Raw genomic sequence first — 23,702 nt, forward strand, 5'->3', positions numbered from 1 at the left:
CCATCAATTTCAGGTAAGAAAGACAATGCTTCGACCTAAAGCCCTTACTCAAGAGGATTGAGTATGACCAACCCTCTCAGAAAGGTGCAGGCCCTGCCTGCAGAGGCAAAGGAAAGACTGTGTCCTGCTTCTGGAGTGCTAGGGTGGGATGGGAGGGAGCAGAAGATTCGCAGAGGAAGGGCCAGGGATCCCGCATGGCGCCTCTAGATTCGGGGATAGCTAGCCAGAGCATTCCAGGCGCCTGGAATTCGGACCCCTTCTCTTCGAGATCTGAGTGCTTTGACGTGCTCATCCCACGTGCGAAACAATTGTGGGATTAAAAACATTAAAAGATACTTAAGATACTAAGGTCCCCATTTTAGCACGGGGATCTGGGAAACAGACTCACGTGGAGTGGCCAAGTGCACAGACAAGAACAGCAAGTGTCCCGATTTCATCCAGAGGCGGGGTTCTGTGCAAGCACCATGGAACTCCCTCACCTGGGCGCCTGTCGGATCCACAGCCCGCTTCGCCTTTCCGACCCCGACATCTCTCCCTTCCCCACCCGAAAGTTTCTAACAGGGTTCAGTCCTCCTGGGCTCGGGGCGCCGCGGGGAGTTAGGGGTTAAAACCCGTGGCCCGGGTGGCTCCTTCCCCCTCCCCAGCCCCCTCGCCTCCTCTCGGCGCGGCGCCTGGAGCGTCTGTCCCAGAGACCGGCACGAGAGAGGAGGGGGAAAGTGGGCCTGTTTCTCGGGTGGCCAATCCACCGAGCCCGCGGTGCCTCAGAGGAGGCGCCAGGGCTAGGCCAGCGCCAGGCCGGGGCTGCCTGCTTCCCGCGGCAAAGTACAAATGCGCCCGAGCGCGGCGCCTGGCGCCCTTGGCGTGCACAGCCGGCCCGCGCGCAGCCTCCCCCCGTGGCCGCCGCGCCGTCGCCGCCGCGGGTACCGCCGCGCCGCCGGGCTCCAGGACCCGGCAGCCCGACCCCGAGCTCTGCGAGCAGGGGGCGCCGGCCGCTTCTAGCCCGCACGCCCGGAGCAGCCCGCCGGTCCCGCGCGCCTGGCCCAACGCTGCGCAGCTGGGCGGACTCCGGTCCTCCCTCTCCCGTCTTTCTTCTCCTCCCCTCCCTCTCACCTTCTCCTTTACTTTAATTGCTTTCCCCTCTTGCACACCTTCCTGTATCCCTCCAACCCTTTCCCTCCGTTGGCTTTCCACCTTCCTCCTATTCCCACCTTGGACCTCCCTTTTTGTCCTCAACACCTTCCTCTCAAGCCTTCTCTGAATCTCTAACCCTAACCCTCCCCGGGTCTGTGGATTGCTTTGTGCCCCTGGGCGTCAGTGTCCCCCGCATCTCACTTTCCCCGAAGTCCCCTCCTGAGGGCCTGGCCCTGGGGAAGAAGGATGGTTCCCGAGGTAAGGGTCCTCTCCTCCTTGCTGGGACTTGCGCTGCTCTGGTTCCCCTTGGACTCCCACGCACGAGCCCGTAAGTAGCGGAGTGGGTGTGCTGGGTGGCAGAAGAGGGGACCCTGGGGATGTGCTGGAAAGTGCCAGGACTTGGAACCCCAGACTGTTCTGACAGCCATCCAGCGAGCACCTGTGCCGGGAGGGTGGAGGCTTCTCTGCGGACCAGTTAGGGCTGACCAGACTGGGGGGAACTCGGCAAGACTCAGAGCTAAGGGGGCTGCGGCCACGGACCCGAGGGTGAGGGACCTGAGAGCAGTGGGCGAGAGGGCAGGGCACGGTGCTTCTTCTGGAGGAGCGGGGGATGCTTATTCCTAGCTGAGAGTCTGGCGTGTTTGGCGGCAAGGGTGTGATGATGAAGAGGCTATTGCATTTAAAGAGAGCCGGTGGAAAGAAAGAAGAGTTAACTGGGATAACTTTCCCATTGCTTTTCTCTTTTGAGACTTACAACACTCCGGTCAGGTGGGTATTATCATTTGCATTTTACAGATGAGAAAACTTAGACTGAGAGAGGAAACTTGCTCACGTTGACAGAGCTAGTGAGCCATCCGAAGCCAGAGTCTTCAATTCCCAATCTGATGCTTTTCCCCCTGGTCCCACAGCACCTGGAAGGAACTCTGATTTTGAGCTGTGACATTGGGAGGCAGCAGGGCACAGGGAGATAGACCAGGGTCTTCATGATCCCAGATCTGCTGACTACCAGCTGGTAGGAGGCAGATATGTCTCTGAGCCTCAGTTTCCTAATCTATAAAATGGGAGTGAAAATCCCAGGACTGTTCTGAGGATTAAATGGAAGAAAACATGGAAAGCAACCAGCACCAGCAACTAGCTGGTCCATGGTAGGTTCTCGAAAAACACGTTCCCTAAATCATGTTTTTCTACTTGTACACAGTGTAACCTCAGTGAGTTGATATCAACTCTCTGAGCCTCAATTTCCTCACTCTTTCCACAATAGGCTGGTGGCGGACCTCCTACCCATCTTTTGACCGTCTCTTGGAAGGCTGGGAGGGTGAAGAACAAAACCAAAGATTCTCTTAAAAAGAAGGAAGCATCTTGGTTCAAATGCAGACATACCCAGTAAAGAAACCAAGGCCCAGCACGGGCAGTGTTCCGCCCCAGGTTACACCGGGCACAGCCTGGCATTAAACCCCATTTTCCCAGCCTAGAGCACGTTCCTCTCCACAGCTCAGCTCCTCCATCTCTGCCTTCTTTTGCACATGACTTTCTGGAGCCAGCATTGCTGGGTGTTGTTTCATTCCTGTCTCTGATCATCAGGGCAGGCTGCATGTCTGTCCGTCTCTGGGTGGCCACCAGCATGAGATTCACAGAAGTCCTTAGTAACAAGCCCTGAAAAGAGCCCCGTGTTAGTTCAAGTCCTGGCTCTGCCCCTTAGTAGCTGTGTGGCTTTTCGTAAGTGACAACCTCTCGGAGCCTCACTTTCTGCATCTAAGACGCACACCCACCTGAAGGCTTCTCAGGAGGATTAGAGGAGATGACTGTTAAGTGCCCAGCACAATGCCTACTGCTCTGTCAGTGTCTCCTCCTCCTCCTTGAGGCCTGGAGGTTTCCTCCCAACACCTTCTCATTGCTTCTTAAAAGAGAGAATTAGCACAGGATGCCCTTAATGCCTGCCTCCCTTGCACTTGGCACATGGCTCTTAACCCCCCAGATTTCATTGCCCTGGATGCATCTTAGAAAGATGGCCTAGAATCATCTTTATGTAGATTGCTCACATCTCCCCACGGCTCTCCTCCTTGCCTCCCAGAGCCTGTCAGCCCTCTACAGCCCAGCTTAGGTCACACCTCTTCCAGCAAACTCTCCCTGCCACCTGATCCATGCTGATCTTCCCTCCTCTGTGCTTCCACTCTTCGGGCCATATTTCTCATTAGGTGCTGCCAGTATTCCATCTCCCCTAGACTGGAGCCTAGTTACCGACATGCAAGAAAAACCTTGGAGCAGAATTCTTGAGTTAAGGTGACGTGGAGGTAGTCAAAGGGGTGTAAGATGCTGTGATTTCAAAGCTGAAAGAACTTTTGAAAGTCACCTGTTTCTACACCTCAATGTACCAATCCATACAGTTAAACCAAAGCCCAGAAAGGACAAGTGACTTGCCCAAGGTCACACAGCAAATTTATTAAAGAAATGAACCGAGACCTGGATCCTAGTCCCTGATTTATCACTTACTGGTTATGTGAATTAGGACAAATTATTTCCTTCTTTTAGCCTCTCAAAGAAGGCTAATAACTTCTGTGTAATGCTAATAACCTATGAATCTTTAAACAGTCCTGTAGTCATTTGTTAAGGTCTTGTTTGAAGGTCTCCTGTGAAGGCCCTTGTCTTAGTTTAGTAAGTTTAGTTAGTAAGATCTGGGGCCTGTTGTAAGTAAGAAATCTCCTGGTGACATCTTAGGTGCTTTCAGAAGTGGTACCCACAGATAGAAATTCTCAAACCCTGTGGTGTCTGATTCCTGAGATGGCCCTGTCCTGTAGAATATATAGGCCTGTGAACATGTATGGCAGCTTGCTCCTTAGTTTAAAGTGCAAGGGTATTCAAGCAAAGGTTATTCTATCCTTGACTCTATTTCCAGCCACAGATTGAGCCTTGATCCCAGCCCAGACTGAGTCTCAACTCCAGCCACAGACTGAGCTCTAATCCTCAGACACTACTGTGGATCAAGCCCCATTTCCATTCCCACCTAGAGCCCTTAGCCAGGATGAGCCCCTGATCTGGTCACTGGCCAGTGCAGTCCCAGGCTGAGCCACCTGTGTGTATGACGTCAGTCACTTTGGGCACCCATCCCCACTTGTGTCTGTGGAATGAGAACCTGCCCAGTTCCTTGACTCCCTCTCCAGTGCTCTTTCTCCTCTGTCAGCTCCTCTTCTTTGTGCTCTTCCCCTGGTGGCGCAGAGGCTAAAGCGTCTGCCTGCAATGTGGGAGACCTGGGTTCGATCCCTGGGTCAGGAAGATCCCTTGGAGAAGGAAATGGCAACCTACTCCAGTATTCTTGCCTGGAGAATCCCATGGACAGAGGAGCTTGGTGGGCTACAGTCCACGGCTCGCAAAGAGTCGGACTCGACTGAGCGACTTCACTTCACTCACTTTACTAACTGTACCCCCTCTCGTAACTCCCCCCCACCTCCGCTTTAAGGTGTACAGCTGCTTCTGTTTTTTCATCTCTCCCTCCATCCAATCCTGACTTCAGGAGAGAGTTGGTTATCAGGTAAAACCACCAGCTCGTCTACCTCCAAGGTTTATGTATACCATGGAAATCAAAGTTTTTGGCCCCAGGTGACAAAACCTCAGACCCAAGAGGCAGGGTGGGGGCAGGAAAGGAGCTTCTGTGCTATGACATGGTACAGATGGAATCAGAAGGTCAGGGCTCCGGTCCTGGCTCTGCCTCCAGTTCCAACTGTGACCCACAGCAGGTTGCCTTTGTCTGCCTTGACTTTTCCCAGCTGTAGAGCAATTCGGTGGGAGTCAAATAGATAAACTTTGAGGACCTTTCCAGCTTTAACATCTCATGATTCTAAGACCCAAAGATGCTATCGCCTTGGTTCAGGGTCCGCTCTGGCCTTTGGAAAAGGGAATTGGGGGAGGGTGGGTCTGCAGCCTGGTACCCTTGCCCTCCAGGGAGGAGTGGATAGACAGACATCCACTGAGAATCAGACACCAACAGAAAGGGCCTAGAGGGCCTGGGACAGAGGGTACAGAGGGCTGACGTCTGGCTGCAGTCAGATCCCTCTCTGCCTGTCTTGAGGTTCTGCACCTCTCTCTCCCACCAGTAGAGGTCTCTGTATCACTCACTCGCTTGCAGGCTGTTGAGCAGAGCTGGGCAGCAGCTGTGCAGTTGCTCCAGCTGTTGCACCTGTTCCAGGGCTGGCCTCTCAAGTTCCCCCAGCCGCCGGCCATGGCACCAGGCTCTGGGAGAGAGACTTTGAATCCCTTGGACTCCCAAAGAAGAGGACTGGCATGCGAGCAGTGCTGCTGGAAGGTGCAGTGCAGAGATCATTGCAGGCATCCCTCTGCCTCTGGGCAGGATGTCATCCCAGAGAAGCCTGTTTCATACTCTGTTACCCATACTTATAGTCAGGATTCTTCCTTTACCTCAGATAAATCCTTCTGTTTGCAATTTAAAGCCATTTCTTCTGATCCTGTCCCTTAGGGGATGGGCATTCCTATGAGAAGCCCCCACCTACCTGGATCTGAAGACACATTGGAGTTCATGCTGGAAAAAATCAATTATCTTAGACCAGGGTCAGGCTCTCTTTGGGACTGTGTCCACATCTGTAAAATATGGGATTGGACATAATCTCTCAATCCCTAACTTTCTAAGATTTTGTGTGTTAGTCATTCAGTTGTGTCCGACTCTGCGACCCCATGGTCTTAGCCTGCCAGGCTCCTCGGTCCATGGAACTCTCCAGGCAAGAATACTGGAGTGGGTTGCCATTTCCTTCTCCTTCTAAGATTTTCTGAACCTATAAATGTATTAATACATGTCCATGGAAGAAGAGAATGTAAATAGTTTATTCTCTACCCACTGACCCTTGCCAGGCAACTGAGCTGTCTTTCCTGGTTTGCTGACTCTCTCTTTTAAGGTCCTTCTATGCTCCTGAACATTTGTCATGTGCCAGATAAGAATTCGAGTTCACAGAAGCCAGGGTCCTTTCCCTAGACTGCACAGCTCATGCACTGAGGAGCCGAGGTTTTTACTTCTGATTCCCTTAGGAGGCCTCACTCATTGAGTGCCAATACCCAGCACAGAGCTTATGTCTCAGAGAGGAGCAAGTTTCTTGGTGTGAAAGGGAACTATAAATAAATAAAGTACAGCATAGTGGGCATGAGGGAAGAGATGTGAACTTTCTCACATCCCCATGCAGGCTGGCTCACTCAGGTTTCCTGAGTTCTTGCAGGCTGGGGTCAGGCCAGCCACAGTTCCAGCCCCAGGTCTACCTGGTGCCCTTCTCTTGGTCTCATCCTGCCTGTTTTGCAGCCCAGAATATTCTTGTGTCTTTTCTGCCTCCTCTTGGAAGAATTCCCAGCAACACTACCCACTCCTGGCTACCCCTTAAGAGATCTTAAGAGACCATGAGAGTCTCAAGGCAGACTGTGGGATGACCTTGGATGGGACAGCTTGGGAATTTGGACTTACATGTGAAGATCATGAAATCACTCAGCCTCATACCTTCCTGGGCTCCTGGCTATTTTGTACATAATGTTTGGTGAACAGTTTAGGAGTTCAGATGATGGGAGCTGGAAAGGGGAGGTCCAGGGCCAGTTTCTGTTAGGCGGCAAGGTCAAAGTGCCCAAAGAGATTTGGCTCTTCTGTCACATGATTAAGTTCTCTTTTTGTTGAAGCAGGAAGTTTCCAAGATAAAGAACCAGCAATTGCCTCCTCCTCCAGAACCTTTCTTAACTCCATTCTTTCATCCCACATTCATTTACCAAGCGCTGATTCTGTGTAGGCTCTGCACAGAATACTGGGGATACAGAAATGAATGCCATTGGCCCTTGCTCTCAAGAGACTCACAGTTTACTAAGGAAGAGAAGTCCATTCAAAAAGTACTTCTAACCTAGTATGATGCAAATTGTGGCAGAGGGCTGAACTCAGTCTGTAGGACCGCCAGAAAGGACTGGCAAGTGGCCTGGGAGTTTGGGATGGCTTCACAGGATGGCATTGAAACAGGCTTTGGAGGATGAGGAGTTGGTCCAACATTGGAGATGGAGAATCACATTCCAGGTGAAGAAAGAGTATGCGTAAGGGTACACAAGCATGAAGGAGCGAGGGTAGGGGCGGGGTGGGGATGGGAAGAGTGAGAAATTTAGCGGGAGGATGTGAGGCTTAAAAAAGGGCCACCACAGAGAGTTCTGCTGGAAAAGCAGGTGGGAGCCTGCTCATCATAGGCTGGAGTGACATGATAACACTATGACACATACCAGAGTCTGTCTGATAAACGTAGCTACCTTGAATTCAGATTAGGTCAACGAAGTTCAATCATCAGGCTAGGTAAAGAGATTCGGCTTTGCCCTGGCCAAGTGGGTGTTTCCTGCAGGGAGAGAAACTAGCCCCAGCACACCCCAGTCACCTTCAGGAGACTACATGGACCACAGTCACTCCCACCCCTTTGCGTGCAACTTCTTCTCTGCCCGACTCCACCTTGTTAACTCCTTCAAGATCCAGTTCAGGCATCTGCTCAAGGAAGACTTCCCTGAAGACCCCATGCTTCCACTGTCAGAGCATTTGTCTGACTGCATGTATTATATCTATCTGTCTTCTTCATTAGGCTGTAAGCTCCTTGAGGGTGGGCACTATGTCCTGTTTAGGCATGTACCAGGTCCATGGGCATGTATAACTTGATATACAAAATGCTCAGTACATGAATAAAGGAACCAATGTTACTATTACTAATGATAATAAAACATCAAAATTAATGGTAACACTTACTGCCTATGTGCTAAGAACCCCACATTCACTTGGTTATTCAGGCCTGAAACTCCAGTCCCACCCTTGACTGCCCCTTCACCCTCTCCACCCTTATCAGTCTGTCTGAAAGCCTACCCACTGTACCTAGTAGGTAGTCCTCAAATCTGTATTTCTGTCCCCCAGCACTGCTTCTGCCTTGCTCCAGGTCAGCGTGATCTCAGAAGAGATGACTGTAACAACCTCCTGTGGTCTCTCTGCCTCCAATTTGAGATCTAGAATGTTTGACCTTAGTGGCAGGTACCATGATGTTCTGGGTACTTGGGGGCTGCCCATAGGATTCTTGGAGTAAAAAGAATAGTATGAGAAACAGAAATTGTTAGGGTAATTTGGGGTCAGCAACAAGGTCTGCTTTTTCTCTCTTTGTTTTTAGCCTACCATTTGGCTGAACATCTAATATGTGGCAGGCATTAGTCATATTATATATGTTATTTGACTTAATTCTGCAATAACCCCCAAAAGGTCAAGATTATTACTCGACCATTTGACAAATATGGAAACGGGCCTGAAGTGTTTAAATAGCTTGTCTAAATGCAGGTTGCAAATAAAAGCCAAATTCAGTTGGAACCCCAGCCTATCTGACTCTGAAATCAGAGTTTCGGGACTATATACACACTGGGTGAGGGGTATGAGACCCGTCCCTGTTCTTCTCTGTCTCTCTAAAGACAGAGAACAGCTCTCTAGAACAGCTCTCTCTAGAACAGCTCCAATCATCCGCCTCAAGCAAAAACTTCCTCCACTAACGTCTTACTGGATTAGACATCACTGCTGGGGGCCATTAACTCCTTAAGTCCCCTGAGAGAAGGAGCAATTGGTCCCCAAGTTGGAGAAAGAGATGATGGGTGGTCTGAGATGTGGTGGCGGGGTGCCAGGGCCGGAGTGGGAAGACCACAGAGGACCACAGAAAGGAGATGAGAAGGGAGGGAATGTGAGAAACAGACTTTGCTCCTTCTCTGTGTCTCTCAGGATCGGCTGCACTGGCTGCCTGGGCCTCATCCTGCCCTGCTTGGAGCCCCTGCAAGCCTAGGTGTACAGAACCATCAACATATCCTGAATCATGGAAGCTTGAAATGGTCAAATCTTAGAATCACAACATCATGCAGTTCTAGGAGCTTTGTTGTCTCATGATATGTAGGCTCTCAGAAACTTGGAATTCTCAAATCTTAAGTCTTAGAAACTTAGAACCTTAGAGTCTAAGAATGTTGACATCATGTATTCATAAACTATCTGTACAGAAAACCTGTGAAGATCAGAGTTCATGCCCACTCCTTATTTTGAAGATGGGCAAGTGAGGCCCAGAGAAGGGAAGCAAGAGTCTTCCTCAACATCACACAGTGAATTCATGGCATAAGGAGCTAGAGCCCCTTACCAGCCAAGTGCAAGGATGGGGCAAATGCCAGAGCTGCACGACGGAGGCAGCCTGCAGTCTTGCCAGGTCCTCCTCCTGCCTGGTTTTGGCGTGGCCTTGGGCACTCACCTCCCTAGAAAAAGGGAGCTCCAGGCAATGCCACCCTTCCTTGTGCTTCTCACCTTGGAGGGCGTGGTGGGGTGGGGATTGTGGCTCCTGGGGTTGACGGACAGTTTGCCAGGCCCCCCATATTCTTAGCTGCTGCCAGGTCCATCAGTGGGGGAAAGGGCCCCTTGGCCTGGGCATAGGCTGATACATTCTCTCTGTCTTCATGCTCTGAGGAGGCGAGGGGATGGAGTGGGGGTGCCAGCTGGCACGGGCCAGTCTGCAGGGCCGTCCCAGGGAAGATGGAACAGGATTTCTTCAACAGCAAGGCTAAGTCCTAAGGCTGCAGCAGTGTTGCAATTGCGCCCTTTCCTGGTGGGGGGAGGGGACTGAGGAAGAAAGACATTATTCAATCCTTGGAGAGTTGGGCTGGCTCTGACAAGCACCCCAGCTGGGCCTGTGTCCTGCCCTCTCTGCCAGCGGAGGCTGAGAGATAAACACAGCTCATTTGATACGGGCCAGCCGGGGCCTTGCTGGGAATGGGATCTGCTGTCTGATCCCCCCTCTACTTTGTGGGGCTGGGGAGCAGATGGGGCAAACCAAGCCATGGTCCCCAGTGGCTACCGAAACACAGACCCTGAGGGCATCATGGCCATGGCCTCAAATCCTTGTTCTGGGAAACCCAAGAGACACAACAGAAGCAGTGCAGGGAGCCGAGGAAGCTGGTCTCAGCTTCTCACAAAGGCAGCTTTCTAAAGGTTAAGAATGGCCCTTAGCTCCTGTCCTCCATTCCAGCCCACCCTCAACGTGGAGGGGGAATTCCTGTCTCAAGGGCGAGCTGCTCCTGCTACTGAACTGCTTTCGATGCCCTGCGATCCTGCAGAGTTTAGGTGTCTAAGAGAATGATTCAGAAAGTGTGAGACTCTAGAAAGTGTGCAGGACGGAGGCATGGAGAGGAATATCTGGATTATAGATTAATAGAGGACCAAGAAAAAAAAAAAACAAACACTCCAGTACTTTGGCCACCTCATGCAGAGTTGACTCATTGGAAAAGACTCTGATGCTGGGAGGGATTGAGGGCAGGAGGAGAAGGGGACGACAGAGGATGAGATGGCTGGATGGTATCACCAACTCAATGGACATGAGTTTGAGTGAACTCCAGGAGTTGGTGATAGACAGGGAGGCCTGGCATGCTGCAATTCATGGGGTCGCAAAGAGTCGGACACGACTGAACAACTGAACTGAACTGAACTGAAGAAAAAAAATTTGGGAAAGGGGGATGGTGGCCAGTGGGGACAAGAAACCTCTAGGCCCTGAGTTTGAGCAAAAAACCATAGCAGGTGAGGTGAACTGAAGGGAAGTCTGCTTGGGAGTATGGGGTCCTGGGTTCAAATCGATAGCTGGGTGGCCTCAGGCAAGTCAACTTGGTCTTTGCAGCTCCTCAGTTTTCTCATCTAGTTTTCTTAATTAACAATCCCAATGACCCTGCAAAACTGCCTTATCCTCTTGAATCTAGAACAGATGATAATGTCCATCCAGCAGGGTCATTGTTACCATAATTGTCATAATTATAGCATTCAACTATGTGTCAGCAACTGGGCTAAGTGAGCGTTTTCCAAGCATTATCCAATTTAATTGTCAAAACATTGATGCTAATAAGATAAGTAATTTATGTAAATAGAATATCATCGATAAACATTGGTTCCTTTCTCCAAATTTCAATCTCATTTAGTATGTCTTTATGGACACTTAGCTTGTGCTGGGCCTTCCAGATTCCCCCCTAAAAGAGCTTAGATTATTCTTTAGGTAATGGAGAGTTTTTTGTAGAATGATAGCATCCCTTCTCTGTTGTAAAAATCACAAGGTACCTGTATGCAGGAGGGTTGGCAAGGGATAGGGCCAGAGGCAGAGCAGCAGGGCGAGGAGGCTTCAACCCCCAACATGGAGCCCTGACCTGGGGCTGGGTGCAGAGCTGGTGAGGGGTGAGGACACGAGATTCAGGACAGAGCCCCAAAGACTGGGCAACTGACTGGCTATGGAAAGACAGAGGGGTGGAGGTCTCAAGAAATCAGGATTGCAGGAGAGATACCTAACCCACATAAGGAAATAAACTATTTCAGTCATTCTTAAAAGCATTCCTCTACATATTGACAACATATCCGTTGTTTGTATCAGTTGTAAATCACTTGTAAATATCATTTGTAAATATCATTTGTAAATCATTACAAAAATAATCAATTGATGTGCAGTCACAGTACCACTGACCATTTTTAAGGATATTGTAAAAGTCAGTTTTGTAGCAACCTCTCACTGGGCAGCACTTTGTTTTCCTGATTCAAACACTTAACGATCAGAGCTCACTGAGGTATAGGGACACAGCATAGTATGAAAGCAGGAAAGCTGCTTTCAGTAGCTTTGTTCGAAAGATATATCACGTGGCCCAGAGTGTGTGTGTGTGTGTGTGTGTGTGCATAGGCAGGTAAGCAGCAGGGGGCAAGAGAAGGTGGTGCAGAGATGTGGTAAATAAACAAGCCAAATGGGACAAAGGAAAGGGAAGCAAGAGTGACTGTGAAAGTGGGAGCACTGCGCTGAGAGTCAAGAGGCTCTGGGGTCATCCTTGCTTGATGACTGACTTACTGTGTGTCCTAAGAGGTATAGTTTGGCCTTTCTGGGCCTCAGATGATTCATCTAATTATAATAACTAACATTTCTACCACAATTTAAATCTGTAAAAAGCATGTTCACTGCTTGACCCTCTAACCACTCTGTGAGAGAAGTGTCAAAGTTCGGAGAAGGCCAGTGACATGCCCAGAGTCACACAGCCAGGCAAGCTGATATTGAAACTCAGTCATTCTGGCCCCCTGACTAGGAGAGCGTGTCCTATGGATTCTCTTTTGCTTGAGTGTCCAAATGACATCCTTCCTAGAGCCAGAACGAAGGAGGGATGAAGCAGGGACTCCAGGCTGGAGCCTCCTGGGACTCACAAAGCACCGGTTGGTTTGCCAGGCCCAGACATGTTCTGCCTTTTCCATGGGAAGAGATACTCCCCCGGCGAGAGCTGGCACCCCTACCTGGAGCCTCAGGGTCTGATGTACTGCCTCCGCTGCACTTGCTCCGAGGTAGGTTCCTCTGGCCTCCTGTGACAGGTATGTCTGGGAGATGGAGGGAAAGAGGACAGCCTGACTTTGGATTGGGGGGACTCTAGAACCAGGCCCCCATAGAATTGGGGTCTATCGGCAGCATCTGAGGGACTTGGGGCCACACCACTTCACTACTGAGTACTCAGGCATGGGCATAGAGGCCTACTGTGGGCCTCCCAAGACAAATCACACAGTGGATCAGTGGCTGGACTGGGATGAGGACACGAACCTCCCCTCTCTCACCCAGCCTTCTTTCCTGCTGCCACCAGCCTCCTGTGCCTACGCAGCAGAAGGCAGAGCTTCTACCATGTTGGCCCCTGGTCAAGCCTGATGCCAGTGGGAGCACAACCCCCCATCGCTGCCTCCCCTTGGTTTCTTAGCACATCTGAGGCCAATCAGCCTTTTCAAAAAGAACTTTGTGAAATATAGCCAAAAAACAAGAAGGAAACCATAACAGAAAATTCCAGACATATCATGCGGTCCAGTTGACCAAGTCCAAGTTTTGTGATCAGTGGAGCTAATTCATTTCTCCCTCCCTGGAGTTCACACATACACAATTTCCTCACCCCAAGGGGCTGTAGCTGACATCCCCAAAATACACTCTGAATTCCTTCCTTCTTTCCATTATCATCACTTCCCCTAGTCTAAGCCACTTTCCTCTCTCACCTGGGCTGCTGTGTGAGCATTCTAGAGTCTCCCTGTACCCCTTTTCTCTTTTTAAAATATTTTTTGGTGTTGACCATTTTTAAGGTCTTTATCGAATTTGTTATAATATCACTTCTATTTTAGGTTTTTTGGGTTTTTGGCTGTGAGGCATGTGCTATCTCAGCTCCCCCCACCCCAGTTAGGGATCAGACTCGCACCCTGGCATTAAAGGCAAAATCTTAACTATTGGACTGTCAGGGAAATCCTCTTCCTGTACTCTTTCTAATCTGTCCACTGCATGGCAGCTCAAAGGATCTTTTCTGAACATAAAATTAATCATGTCATTCAGAAGCTCTTAAAACCCTTCAATAGCTTGTCATTGCACCTAAAGTAAAATTCAAATTGCCTACTGTGGGATCTACACCATCTGAACCATCTGATTTCTGCCTTGTTCTCCAACCTCATCTCCTACCTGCGCCAATACTGCAAACTCATTCCAACTTGCTCCTCCACTCGGAATGTTCTTCCCCCAGATCTTCCCAGGAATGGTTCCTTCTCATCTCGCAGTGCACGACATAAAGTTACCTCCTTATGAGGCTTTCTGTACAGCCGTTTCTAAAATAGTCTAACCTTGTTAACGCAATCACGTTACCCTGTTTTATTCCTGTTATAAATTTAACATCTGACATGATCTGGTTCCTACTTGTTTATTTTTTATAGTCTGTCTCCCTCTCCGCTAGGATGGAAGCTCCGTGAGAGCAGAACTCTTGTCTCTTGCTCACTGTCCACAGTGCAGAAGGGACGTGGCACCCAGTTGCCATGAAGTAAATATCGAGTGAATGAATGAGGCCCTGTTCCCTCCACCTGAGGCATTTCTGGCATCACGAAAAGTGCTCAGACCTACACAGTGCTCACCTGCTGTGTGTCTTAGGCAACCTCTCAGAGGCTCTTTTCTCATTTTGAAATTGTGAAAAATAATAATACCTATGAGAAGGCAATGGCAACCCACTCCAGTACTCTTGCCTGGAAAATCCCATGGACGGAAGAGCCTGGTAGGCTGCGGTCCATGGGGTTGCTAAGAGTCTGATACAACTGAGAGACTTCACTTTCACTTTTCACTTTCATGCATTGGAGAAGGAAATGGCAACCCACTCCAGTGTTCTTGCCTGGAGAATCCCAGGGACGGGGGAGCCTGATGGGCTGCTGTCTATGGGGCCGAGCAGAGTTGGACACGACTGAAGCGACTTAGCAGCAGCAGCAGCAGGGTTGTTGAGAGAATGCAGTGAGATAATACATTTCTATATAACATAATGCCCCTAGTAGCCATTCAATAAATGCCCCTAATTATTCAAGGCCCATTTATTTTAGAGAGCCTATGATAGAGATGCTAAAATGTTTGAATTAAAAAAATAAATAAATAAAATGTTTGAATTTATGAGTTACACTGCAGTGGTTAGATTTTTATGATTTTGCAACTGTACTCCTTATACTCACAAAATTTGTCTTGTAAAACCTGTTTTGGGGGGCAAGCTTGATAAAATCATTACCCCTCACCGATACACCTTAAAGTTACATATTTGAAATCATCAGAACCACTTGAATGCTTCCTCCATGAAAGCTGTATCTTCAGTAGCTGGAATAGTACCTATACAAAATAGCTGCTTCATAAGCAGTTTTTATATAAATAAATAGAACCTCATTTTCTTCGATTAAAACAGAATAATGACTTTAAAAATAAATAAATAAATAAATGGCCCTAGTAGCCATTCAATAAATGGTAGCTATGCTTTTCCTGAGAGGTGCCCTTTGACTGCAAGGCCTCATGCCTTGCCCCCACGGCCGCCCCCGCCACCTTTTGCGCCCTAGCCTGTTTCTACCTTACTTCCTGCTGCATCTTACTCATAATCTCCATTCCTTGATACCTTCAAGGCCGGAATCAAGAGACGGATTCTAACTCTTCAGGTACCAAAGTTCCTTGCATTCTATCCTAGTTTCTCATCTGAAGGGCTCCATTCATGCTCTGGAGGTTTATCCAGCACCCCTGGGTCCCAGGCCTCAAGAAGACCACTTTTAGAGCTCAGACAGATTCTGTGGACTCTAGGATGCCCTTTAGCACTGATTAATCCTTGTGATCACCTCTGGCCATCTTAGGAAGCAGTGACCCCAGAAGGACTAGGGCCTGGTCCAGGGTTCTCCATGGAGCAGGAAGCTGCTTTGGTAGAAGTGTTTTAGGGCCTCTCAGGTGGGCCAAGGGTCTGGACTCTCACTCGGCAACTTCAAAGTTTAAACAAAGCTGACTCCAGTTGACCAAGAAAGAGACTATCTCTCCCTCCCCTGCTGGTTCTCATTCATTCACTCATTCAGACTTCAGCAGGCACTCGCTTGGAGCAAGGCCCCGTGCTCACAATTCAGAGATGAACAGAAGGAGGCTTGGTCGATGTTCTGCTGAACAGAAGAGACAGATGTACTGTTACAACCCAGGGCAACACCTCTTAGAGCAGAAGGGGGAGGAAGGTTTGGGCACCTGAGACAGGCTGACAAACTGCCCGAGAAAACCTCCCGGGGTGGCCTCTCCCCCCAGCTCCTCCATATCTGCCCACTGTCCTGTGCATGTTTCTCTGTCCCTTCTCTCTCCTTTGCTGTATTTGAAAAAGCCTAAGAACTTCAGGCCCTTCCTCTGGTTCCAGTCCCAAGGCCGTGTGTGGGATCACTCACACCTCCCAGAGACTTAGGGAGCAGATCACAGAGCCCTGAGTCTTCTCCACTTCCCTGTCACCTGCCTTCATGAGTCACAGTCCTCCATTAGCCACGAGGCTCAGATCCAGAGGTAGAAGAACAAAGCCTTGGAGTTAAGACAGCACAGTCAAGATCAATGTTGAGGGACTAATCTGGCAGTCCAGTGGTTAAGACTTTGCCTTGCAATGTAGGGGGTGTGGGTTCACTCCCTGGGGAAGCTAAGATCCCACATACCTCAGGGTAAAAACCCAAAATATAAAACAGGAACAATGTTGTAACAAATTAAATAAAGACTTTTTAAATGATCCACATGAAAAAAAAATCTTTAAAAAAAGTCAGTGTCAAAATAACCCAAGTCTTTTACTTGGATTTCTCTCCTTAGTCCCTCACCACTAAGATCTGTGCAGATCCAGGCACGTGGTGTGCTCCTCCGTGGTGGGAAGGGACACGGATGAGTGAGCCACACAAGTGAGCAGGCGGGAGGGAGACTGGACACGTGGAATTTATCACTTTTATCCCACTGCAGGCTGAAAAGGAGTGCAGCGCCCCATAGTTGGGAGGGGTTTGAGAAGAGGACAGTGGGAGGCAATGGCTCTTTGGAAGCACGACTGACCCCTGTGTCCCCCTCAGAATGCCCACGTGAGCTGTTATCGCCTCCACTGTCCGCCCGTCCACTGTCCCCAGCCCGTGACTGAGCCGCAGCAGTGCTGTCCCCGCTGTGTGGGTGAGTGGCCTTGCGTCTGCCCTCGTGCCAGCCTCCCACCTGCCCACTGGCCCTTGACCCACTCCTGACACAGCCACTCCTGGAATGAGAAGGGCAGACTCCAGCCACCAGAGCTGTTGAGACACCAAGGTGCTCACAAAACTCATCCTCCTTGGATCCCCGAGGAGGGCTGGGGTGGCCACAGACTTCTCAGCCTTGAGTAGCTGTGCTTGGCAGGAGGAGGGAGGGAATGTGGAAAAGAGCTGAAGGAAAACAGGCGTGCTTGACCTGTTGATGGCACAGGTGGGCTTCGTTCTCTCAGGGGCTGGCCAAAGCCTGAGAGAGTGGATGCACCCCGTGTGAGTGGAGGTGAGTGAACTGGGGCTGGGAGGCCCTGCAGGGTGACCCTGGGATTACCGCCTGGCGCTGGGAATGGCCACAGGAGTTGAATATGTTCTCTGAGACTTCTCCTGTGCTGCGGTTCAGAGGTTCTAATATGTGCCCCAGTGCTAAATGTCCATGATTTTAAGAATCTACCAATAGCTGCTGAGACTGGGATTCCAGGAAGCAGAGGTAAGAGAGGAGAGAGGAGAGGTGATCTGAGAAGAAACCGACATAACCAAGTGGCAAATGAGGGGCAGTCAGCGGGGTGGCCAACTCGGAAGGCAGGAGAGGTCAAGAGGAGGACCCGTGTTTAGTAACATCGAGAAGGTGATGAGGGGAGGGAGTCCCAGGTTGTAGCCTCAGCTCCAGACTCTGGAAGCAGCTCTCTTGGGGGACTGGAGACCTGTGTGGAGTATGGGCGTAGAGGGGCTTCTTTTCCAAGTGGGATCCCAGTAGGGATCTGACTGTGACTCCACCTTGGGTCATGGTTTCCTGGCTCTGGGTTCACTAGGGGAGTGGGGTCTCTAGGCTTCATCCTTCCCAGTGTGGGAGCATCACACCTCCTCCCGGCTGAGGCTGACCCCAGGAGTCCTGACCACTCCCCGCTGTGCCTCAGCCCAGCCCCCTTCTTCCTGCCATGCTCCTCACTCCCTTCCTCTTTCCCAGCCTTGACCCTTTGCCTGCCTGGTCTGCATATTCCTCAAGACTCATCTCAGCCATCGGCCCCTTCAGGAAGCCTTCCCTGACCGTCCTTCCCGGCTGAGTTAGCGGCGCCTCTTTTATGCTGCCACATCTTCTGTGCTCCCATCTGCCCTAGCCCAGACCATACCAGAGTCACTGCTTGGGGCCTGTCTCTCTACCCAGTGAGACCATCAGTTTCCTGATGTGAGGGGCTGGGCCTTATTTACACTCCATTCCCAGCATGTAGCATGGCACCTGGTGCAGAGAAGGTGCTTAGGAAAGGTGCCTTGAAAAAAGGAGCAGGTTCCACTTGAACTGGAGGGCTACCCCTCCACTCAGTAGGGTGAGGACAGGCTAACTGGCAGGTGATGGGGAGGGTGTCTGGTGGCCAGGGAGTGGAAGGCACTCACTCCAAGACCAGGCACAGTCCAGATCACACGAGTGAACTCCACAAGGATGAAACTCCATACGGAACCTTGTCTTGTTCACTTCTGTATCCCCAGAACCTAGAACAGTGCCTGGCACTAGCAAATGCTCCATGGATGCTTACTGAATGTTGAGTGAACTAGCACAGGTCTAAACTGAGTGGCACTCAGTGGAGCTGAGGCTTCTGGCCTTGCCTTATTGCTGCAATCAGAGCCACCACTGACACTCAGGGGCTTAAAGGCCATGGGAGGGAGTGACATGGTCAGAGAGGAATGTCAGGGTTCCTCTTGGTTCATCAATATGAGGTCCGGCTGGGAGGGCTGAGGCCAGAGCTTGGTTTAAATGACAACAAGGGATAAGATACAAACATTTCAGAGAAGTGGCCCAGTTAGTTCTGATAAAGCTCTAGACCATTTTCTTCTTCCTCCTTCCCCTCCCCACCTACAGAACCTCATACCCCTTCTGGGCTCCGGGCCCCACCAAGGTCCTGCCAGCATAATGGGACCACGTACCAACACGGAGAGATCTTCAGTGCTCACGAGCTGCTCCCCTCCCATCTGCCCAACCAGTGTGTCCTCTGCAGCTGTACCGTAAGAACTTCGACTCCCCTCTCATGTAGGCCAGTGGTCTGGGCCCCGGGGGATTGTCCCTCCTGGTCAAAGGGCATGAGAATGAATGGGCTCCAGGGAAGGGAACATCTGTGGGTGGGAACCTCCTGCTCAGGGCTTCCACGCCCTTCTGAGCTGCCTGGTCACCTCGCACTGACCCTGGCCATTTCTGTGTCCTCTGTAGACTGCACTCCTTGAGGGCAGGAGATATACTCAACTCATTTCTGTATCCTGCAGGGCCCCCAGCTCAGGGCCTGGCACATAGCATGAATGAATGAATGATCAGTGATCAATCCTGGGGTGCAGAGACAGGGCCAGACTGTTTGTAGTAAATGTAATTTAATCTGAAGCTAATTAAACTCCCCCTGCTTTGGTCAGAGCTGGGCCTAGGGTCAGGTCAGGCAGAGCTGAACCAGCAGTGTTATCAGGAGACAGAGACTGAAGTCAAGCAGGACCTGAGCTGGAAAGTCTTCCCCTCCGCCTCGGGGGTTCCAGGCGTGGCCCTGCTGCACATTTGTAGGTGGCCTTCAGTATGTCATCCTCACCCTTGGGCTTAGTGCATCTGTGCACTGGGGTGGGAAAAAGCCCTGCTGTCTCGATTTCCCTACCACCTCCCCAGCAAACTTCTCTGAGCCTCAGTTCTTCTGAGTGTGTAAGGGGGTCTAGGCTTCCCTGATGGTGCTAGAGGTAAAGAAACTGCCTGCCAATGCAGAAGACATAAGAGACATGAGGCCGGGAAGGTAGTCTGGAGGAGCGCATGGCAACCAACTCCAGCATTCTTGCCTGGAGAATCCCACGGACAGAGGAGCCTGCTGGCTACAGTCTGTAGAGTTGCACAGAGTTGGACATGACTAAGCACACATGCATGCACACCCAGGAGTCTAACAAGGTGATCTCCGAGGTCCTCTCATTAAATAATCATCAATTCAGCAGTGACGAGAGGGTAAGAGGTCCATTCTAGGTGTCAGGCACCCAAGTTTCAGCTCTGGCTCTGCCACCATTCCATGCGTGACTGTTAGAGACAGTCATCTCTCTCGGATCTGTCTCCCATCTTTTCAGTGAGAGGATCCCATCACTCTGAGTCTAAATTCCAAGGTATCTGTGCTGCAGAGCAAACAACTTATAATAAAAGGGGCCACTTAGAAATCAACCTAGACAGTGGTTATTTTTGCAAGGCCTGGGCCTCTTGAAGTAAACTAGGGCACTGTACCTACTAGGAAATGCCTTATGTTTATATACAGTGTCCCAATGGCCCTATGAGAAGGCTATCACTAATCATATTTTATAGATAAGAAAACTGAGGCTCAGAGCAATTAAACGATTGGCCTAGGGTCACATGACTTCCCAGGTGGCACAGCAGTAAAGAATCTGCCTGCTAATGCAGGAGACACAAGAGACGTGGGTTTGATCCCTCAGTTGGGAAGATTACCCGGAGTAGGAAATGGCAACCCACTCCAGTATTCTTGCCTGGAGAATCCCATGGACAGAGGAGCCTGGTGGTCTATAGTCCATGGTGTCACGAAAAATCAGACATCACACACACACACACACAGCTAGTTAAGCGGCATACTCAGAATTCAGACGCAGGGCCACATGGTTCCAAACCCACACTCTTTCACCTGTACTGTGCTGCACGTGGATGAAGAGGGGGCTGTGGGAAGAGAGAACTCATGGTGGGGGAACGTGGTACATGCATTCTTGTGATCCCTTGTCCCCTCCCCCTGGATACTTGGGTCTCCCCTTCTTTCTTCTCATCCCTGTTTATATGGGACTTGTTTGAAGGATCGGAATCCTCACTTCTGAGACTCACTGGAAAAGGAATAGGGGAAGGATTCGAAGTAATCTCACTCCCTCCCAGGGACATATTGTGCCTTCAGTTTAAAAAGGGTTTTCATAACCGTTCCCTCATTTGATTTCACAACCCAGATGGAAGTGCCCCCATTTCACAGATGAAGAAGCTGAGGCCCAGAGAAGTGACTCACCAAAGGTCATCTGGCCTCCTGACTCCCAGAAGGCCCTTTCTGCTGCAGTCTCGCCTTTCCAGGCTGGGTCCTGAAGTTGGGGACCTAGAGTTTGCATAAGAGCAAGATGAGCTCAAGGAGACATGCACTCGTCCTGCTCATCTATGCTGGGCTCCCTGATCTAGGCCAGGGGAGAAGGACATTGACAGCAGCAGGAAGAGCCCGAAACATTCTGCCTGGCTGCGTCTCTGACTTCAGGGGGTTCAGGCCCCTCCATAGTCCCTTCCCATCTGTAGGTTGGGAAAATCTCACCTCACTAGGTTGCTGTGAGAGCCTAGGAAGGGCCTGGGTATGAAAAGGCTCAGAAGCTGAAGGATAACTGTTACCTTGGGGCCTGGAGTGAGTGGGAAAGGTGCAGAGCCCTCCTCTGAGCTGCCTGGGCCTTGCCCCGGACACTGTGCTGCTCCCCTCTGCCCACCTCAGAGGAGACCTCAAGCCATGAACCACCAGAGCGGGGGCTATCCCAGCCCCAAGGCTGGTCCTCAGCAGAGGTCATCTCCCAGCTCCTGTGTGCTCTGTCTGTCAGGAGGGCCAGATCTACTGCGGCCTCATGACCTGCCCAGAACCAGGCTGCCCCGCACCCCTCCCACTGCCCGCCTCCTGCTGCCAGGCCTGCAAAGGTGAGTCTGTCCCTACATCTGGCAGTGTGCACCCACCCACCGCAGGGACCTAGCCATGGACTGTTCAGGGGACCCTCAGGGGTCACCCAGCCCCTTCCTTCCTCAGGGTGGTGGCTTAGCTGCACCCCTCAGACAGCTGAGCCTGTGCCAGACGCTGATGTGCAGTATTTGTGTTATAATCCCAGGGAGCAGGAAGGAAGGGACAGAAAGTGAAGCAGGGAGGGAGGGAACAACAGCAGAGGAATGTGCTGGGGAGCTGGCCTTGACTTGACATCAAGCGTGACCTATTGCTCCAAGTAGCCTTCTGCTCCTCAGAAAGGTCTGGAGGTGACAGAGGGAGAGGAGGAATTGGTCCACCAGCCACCAACTCCCACTGGTCAAAGATTCACCCCAAGGCAGGGTCATTCCCTCCCACTCCCCACTGTGTTGGGCTATCCTGGGAATGGGAGAGGGAGTGGTGGTGGAGGGGGAGATAAGACATGGGGGCGGAGACATGGAGGAGGCGTGGCCTGAGGGCACCTGCTGCCAGATTGAGTCTGAAGGAAGCTGGCTGCAGTCCACGTGAAGAGGGTGCTGCTGCAGTGCCTGCAGTGAGGGGATAAAATGCCTGCTGTCAGATGAGGCCAAGAGGATCCGAAGAGGCACAGGAGAGGGGTGTGTAGAGCAGAGACCATGTCTCTTCCTGTCTTCCTCATCACAGAGCTGGGCACAGGCCTGGGTTCACTGGGGCTCCAAGCCCCTGTGTCAAGCAGAATCCAGGTAGCATCTGTGTACGGAACAGAGACAGGCAACACAGTGGCGAGTGCAGGGCAAGCAGCTTGGGCAAAATGAAATGCATGGATGGCCAGATTGTTCCCTGTGGGCTGAGGTAGTCCAGGAAAGCTTCCTGGAGGAGGCAGACCTCGAGGAGGGCAGTACTCCACCATGGAATGCTTGCCCAGATGTTGGCATCGTGGAAGAGCACTAGACCAGAAACCAGTTTAGTTCTGGTTCTTCCAGTGAATTCCTGCAGATTCCTTCCCTTCTGTGGGCCTCAGCTGTGCTGTGCATGCACTGAGTGAGTGCGCTTGGTGATTTCTAGCAAGCAGTCTGATTCCCGTGTTCTGGGTCTTTGAATCCAGACTGCTCAGTGGCAGCCAGACTGTATGTGAGGCAGCGGTAGGGGGGCCCTAGGAAGTTGTAGGACTTCACAGGGTTTTGAGTGCTGGGGCCCAGACAGGTAGGGGTGGAGGAGTCCTAGACTGTTCCAGTGGGAGGGACAGAGAGGCTAAGGGCAGCAAGGGAGCGTATAGTGTAAGCCAAGCCTGGTGACTTCAGGTATGGCTGGGCTGAGAGGCTGCTGGGGGACCGCAGCTAAGCAGGCTGTGGGGGTGGGATTCGCAGCCCCTACACCATCTGAGACGAGCACTGAATGACACGCTCTGGCCTAGCCAAAGGGTTCAGTCTTAAGTGACCAAGAGGCCAATGTGGAGATACAGTCTGCAGTTCAGTTGTAGGGATTTCATCAACCCAAAGGTAAGGAGACGTGTAATGAGAAGTAGGAATAAATACCCATGGGGCCAAGGGAACTACTGGTATGGGGCTGCAGGAGTAGTGCCAGGCTTTGGAGGGGTAGAGCCTAGAGGTGGGGAGGCCCACAGGGCTCCAGCCAGGAAGGCTGAGGAGGTGGAGGCTCACTGGACTTCCTTTTGGGTTTCTAGATGGGTCCAGTGAGAAGTCGGCTGAAGAGGACACCACACAGTCACACCAAGGGGTGGTGAGCGCACAGCTTTATGGAGCAGGTGGGGAGGGGGGCGAGGGGGCTGGTCTCCTGGGCCTGAATCTCCTTGACTGTGGAGCAGGCAATCCCAGCTATTGCCTTCATGTCTCATTTGTCCCCTATGTCGGTTCCATTAGCCACCACCAGGTTCCAGGCTCCTCTTTAGACTTCCATTCCAGCTCCCACAGTGGCTGGTGAGGAAGGAGGGGTCTGGGGGAAAAAAAAACTCCACACAGGGCAGAAGCAGGCCTCAAGCCTCCTGATTTCCCTCCTGGAAAATTCTGACACTGTCCTGTCCGGAGCCTGTGTCTGTCCTTATTCAGGCCACCTCTGGGCAGCATGTCTTCAGAGGGAGTGGCCTCTGACTTAGGCCAGCCTTCCATCCCGCTCCTAAGGTTCCAGTTCTCTGTCTGGGGCTACCTCACGTTTCTGGCTCCGTCTTGACCCCTCTCCATCTTGGTCTAGCGTTCAGATGAGCTAAACTGCCTGACTCTGGTCAGAAAGAAAAGAGCTGGGAGAATGGGCTCACACCCTGACTCAGCTTCCTGTCCATGCCTACCCTGTGAACAGCTCCACCTGCGCTTTCCGCCTGGATCACCTGGACCCTGGGG

General features: G+C 51.2%; 1 protein-coding gene across 4 annotated transcripts in view; it reads left to right on the forward strand.

The window, feature by feature from the left end:
- Window positions 1-1,217: 1,217 nt before the first annotated feature.
- The window catches only part of CHRDL2 (chordin like 2), a 33,561-nt gene continuing 11,076 nt past the window's right edge, over window positions 1,218-23,702 (forward strand). For 2 of the 4 annotated variants that reach the window (XM_027562907.1, XM_027562910.1), the window contains exons 1-6: window positions 1,287-1,459; window positions 12,375-12,487; window positions 16,520-16,613; window positions 18,531-18,673; window positions 21,239-21,332; window positions 23,033-23,088. In XM_027562907.1, coding sequence (XP_027418708.1) covers window positions 1,378-1,459; window positions 12,375-12,487; window positions 16,520-16,613; window positions 18,531-18,673; window positions 21,239-21,332; window positions 23,033-23,088 — 582 coding nt within the window. In that variant the 5' untranslated portion in view covers window positions 1,287-1,377. Of the gene's footprint in view, window positions 1,460-12,374; window positions 12,488-16,519; window positions 16,614-18,530; window positions 18,674-21,238; window positions 21,333-23,032; window positions 23,089-23,702 lie in introns of all 4 variants that reach the window. The other 2 variants (XM_027562908.1, XM_027562909.1) reach the window with 2 other exon arrangements.

Source organism: Bos indicus x Bos taurus, chromosome 15, assembly GCF_003369695.1.
Source record: "Bos indicus x Bos taurus breed Angus x Brahman F1 hybrid chromosome 15, Bos_hybrid_MaternalHap_v2.0, whole genome shotgun sequence".
Taxonomy (NCBI): domain Eukaryota; kingdom Metazoa; phylum Chordata; class Mammalia; order Artiodactyla; family Bovidae; genus Bos; species Bos indicus x Bos taurus.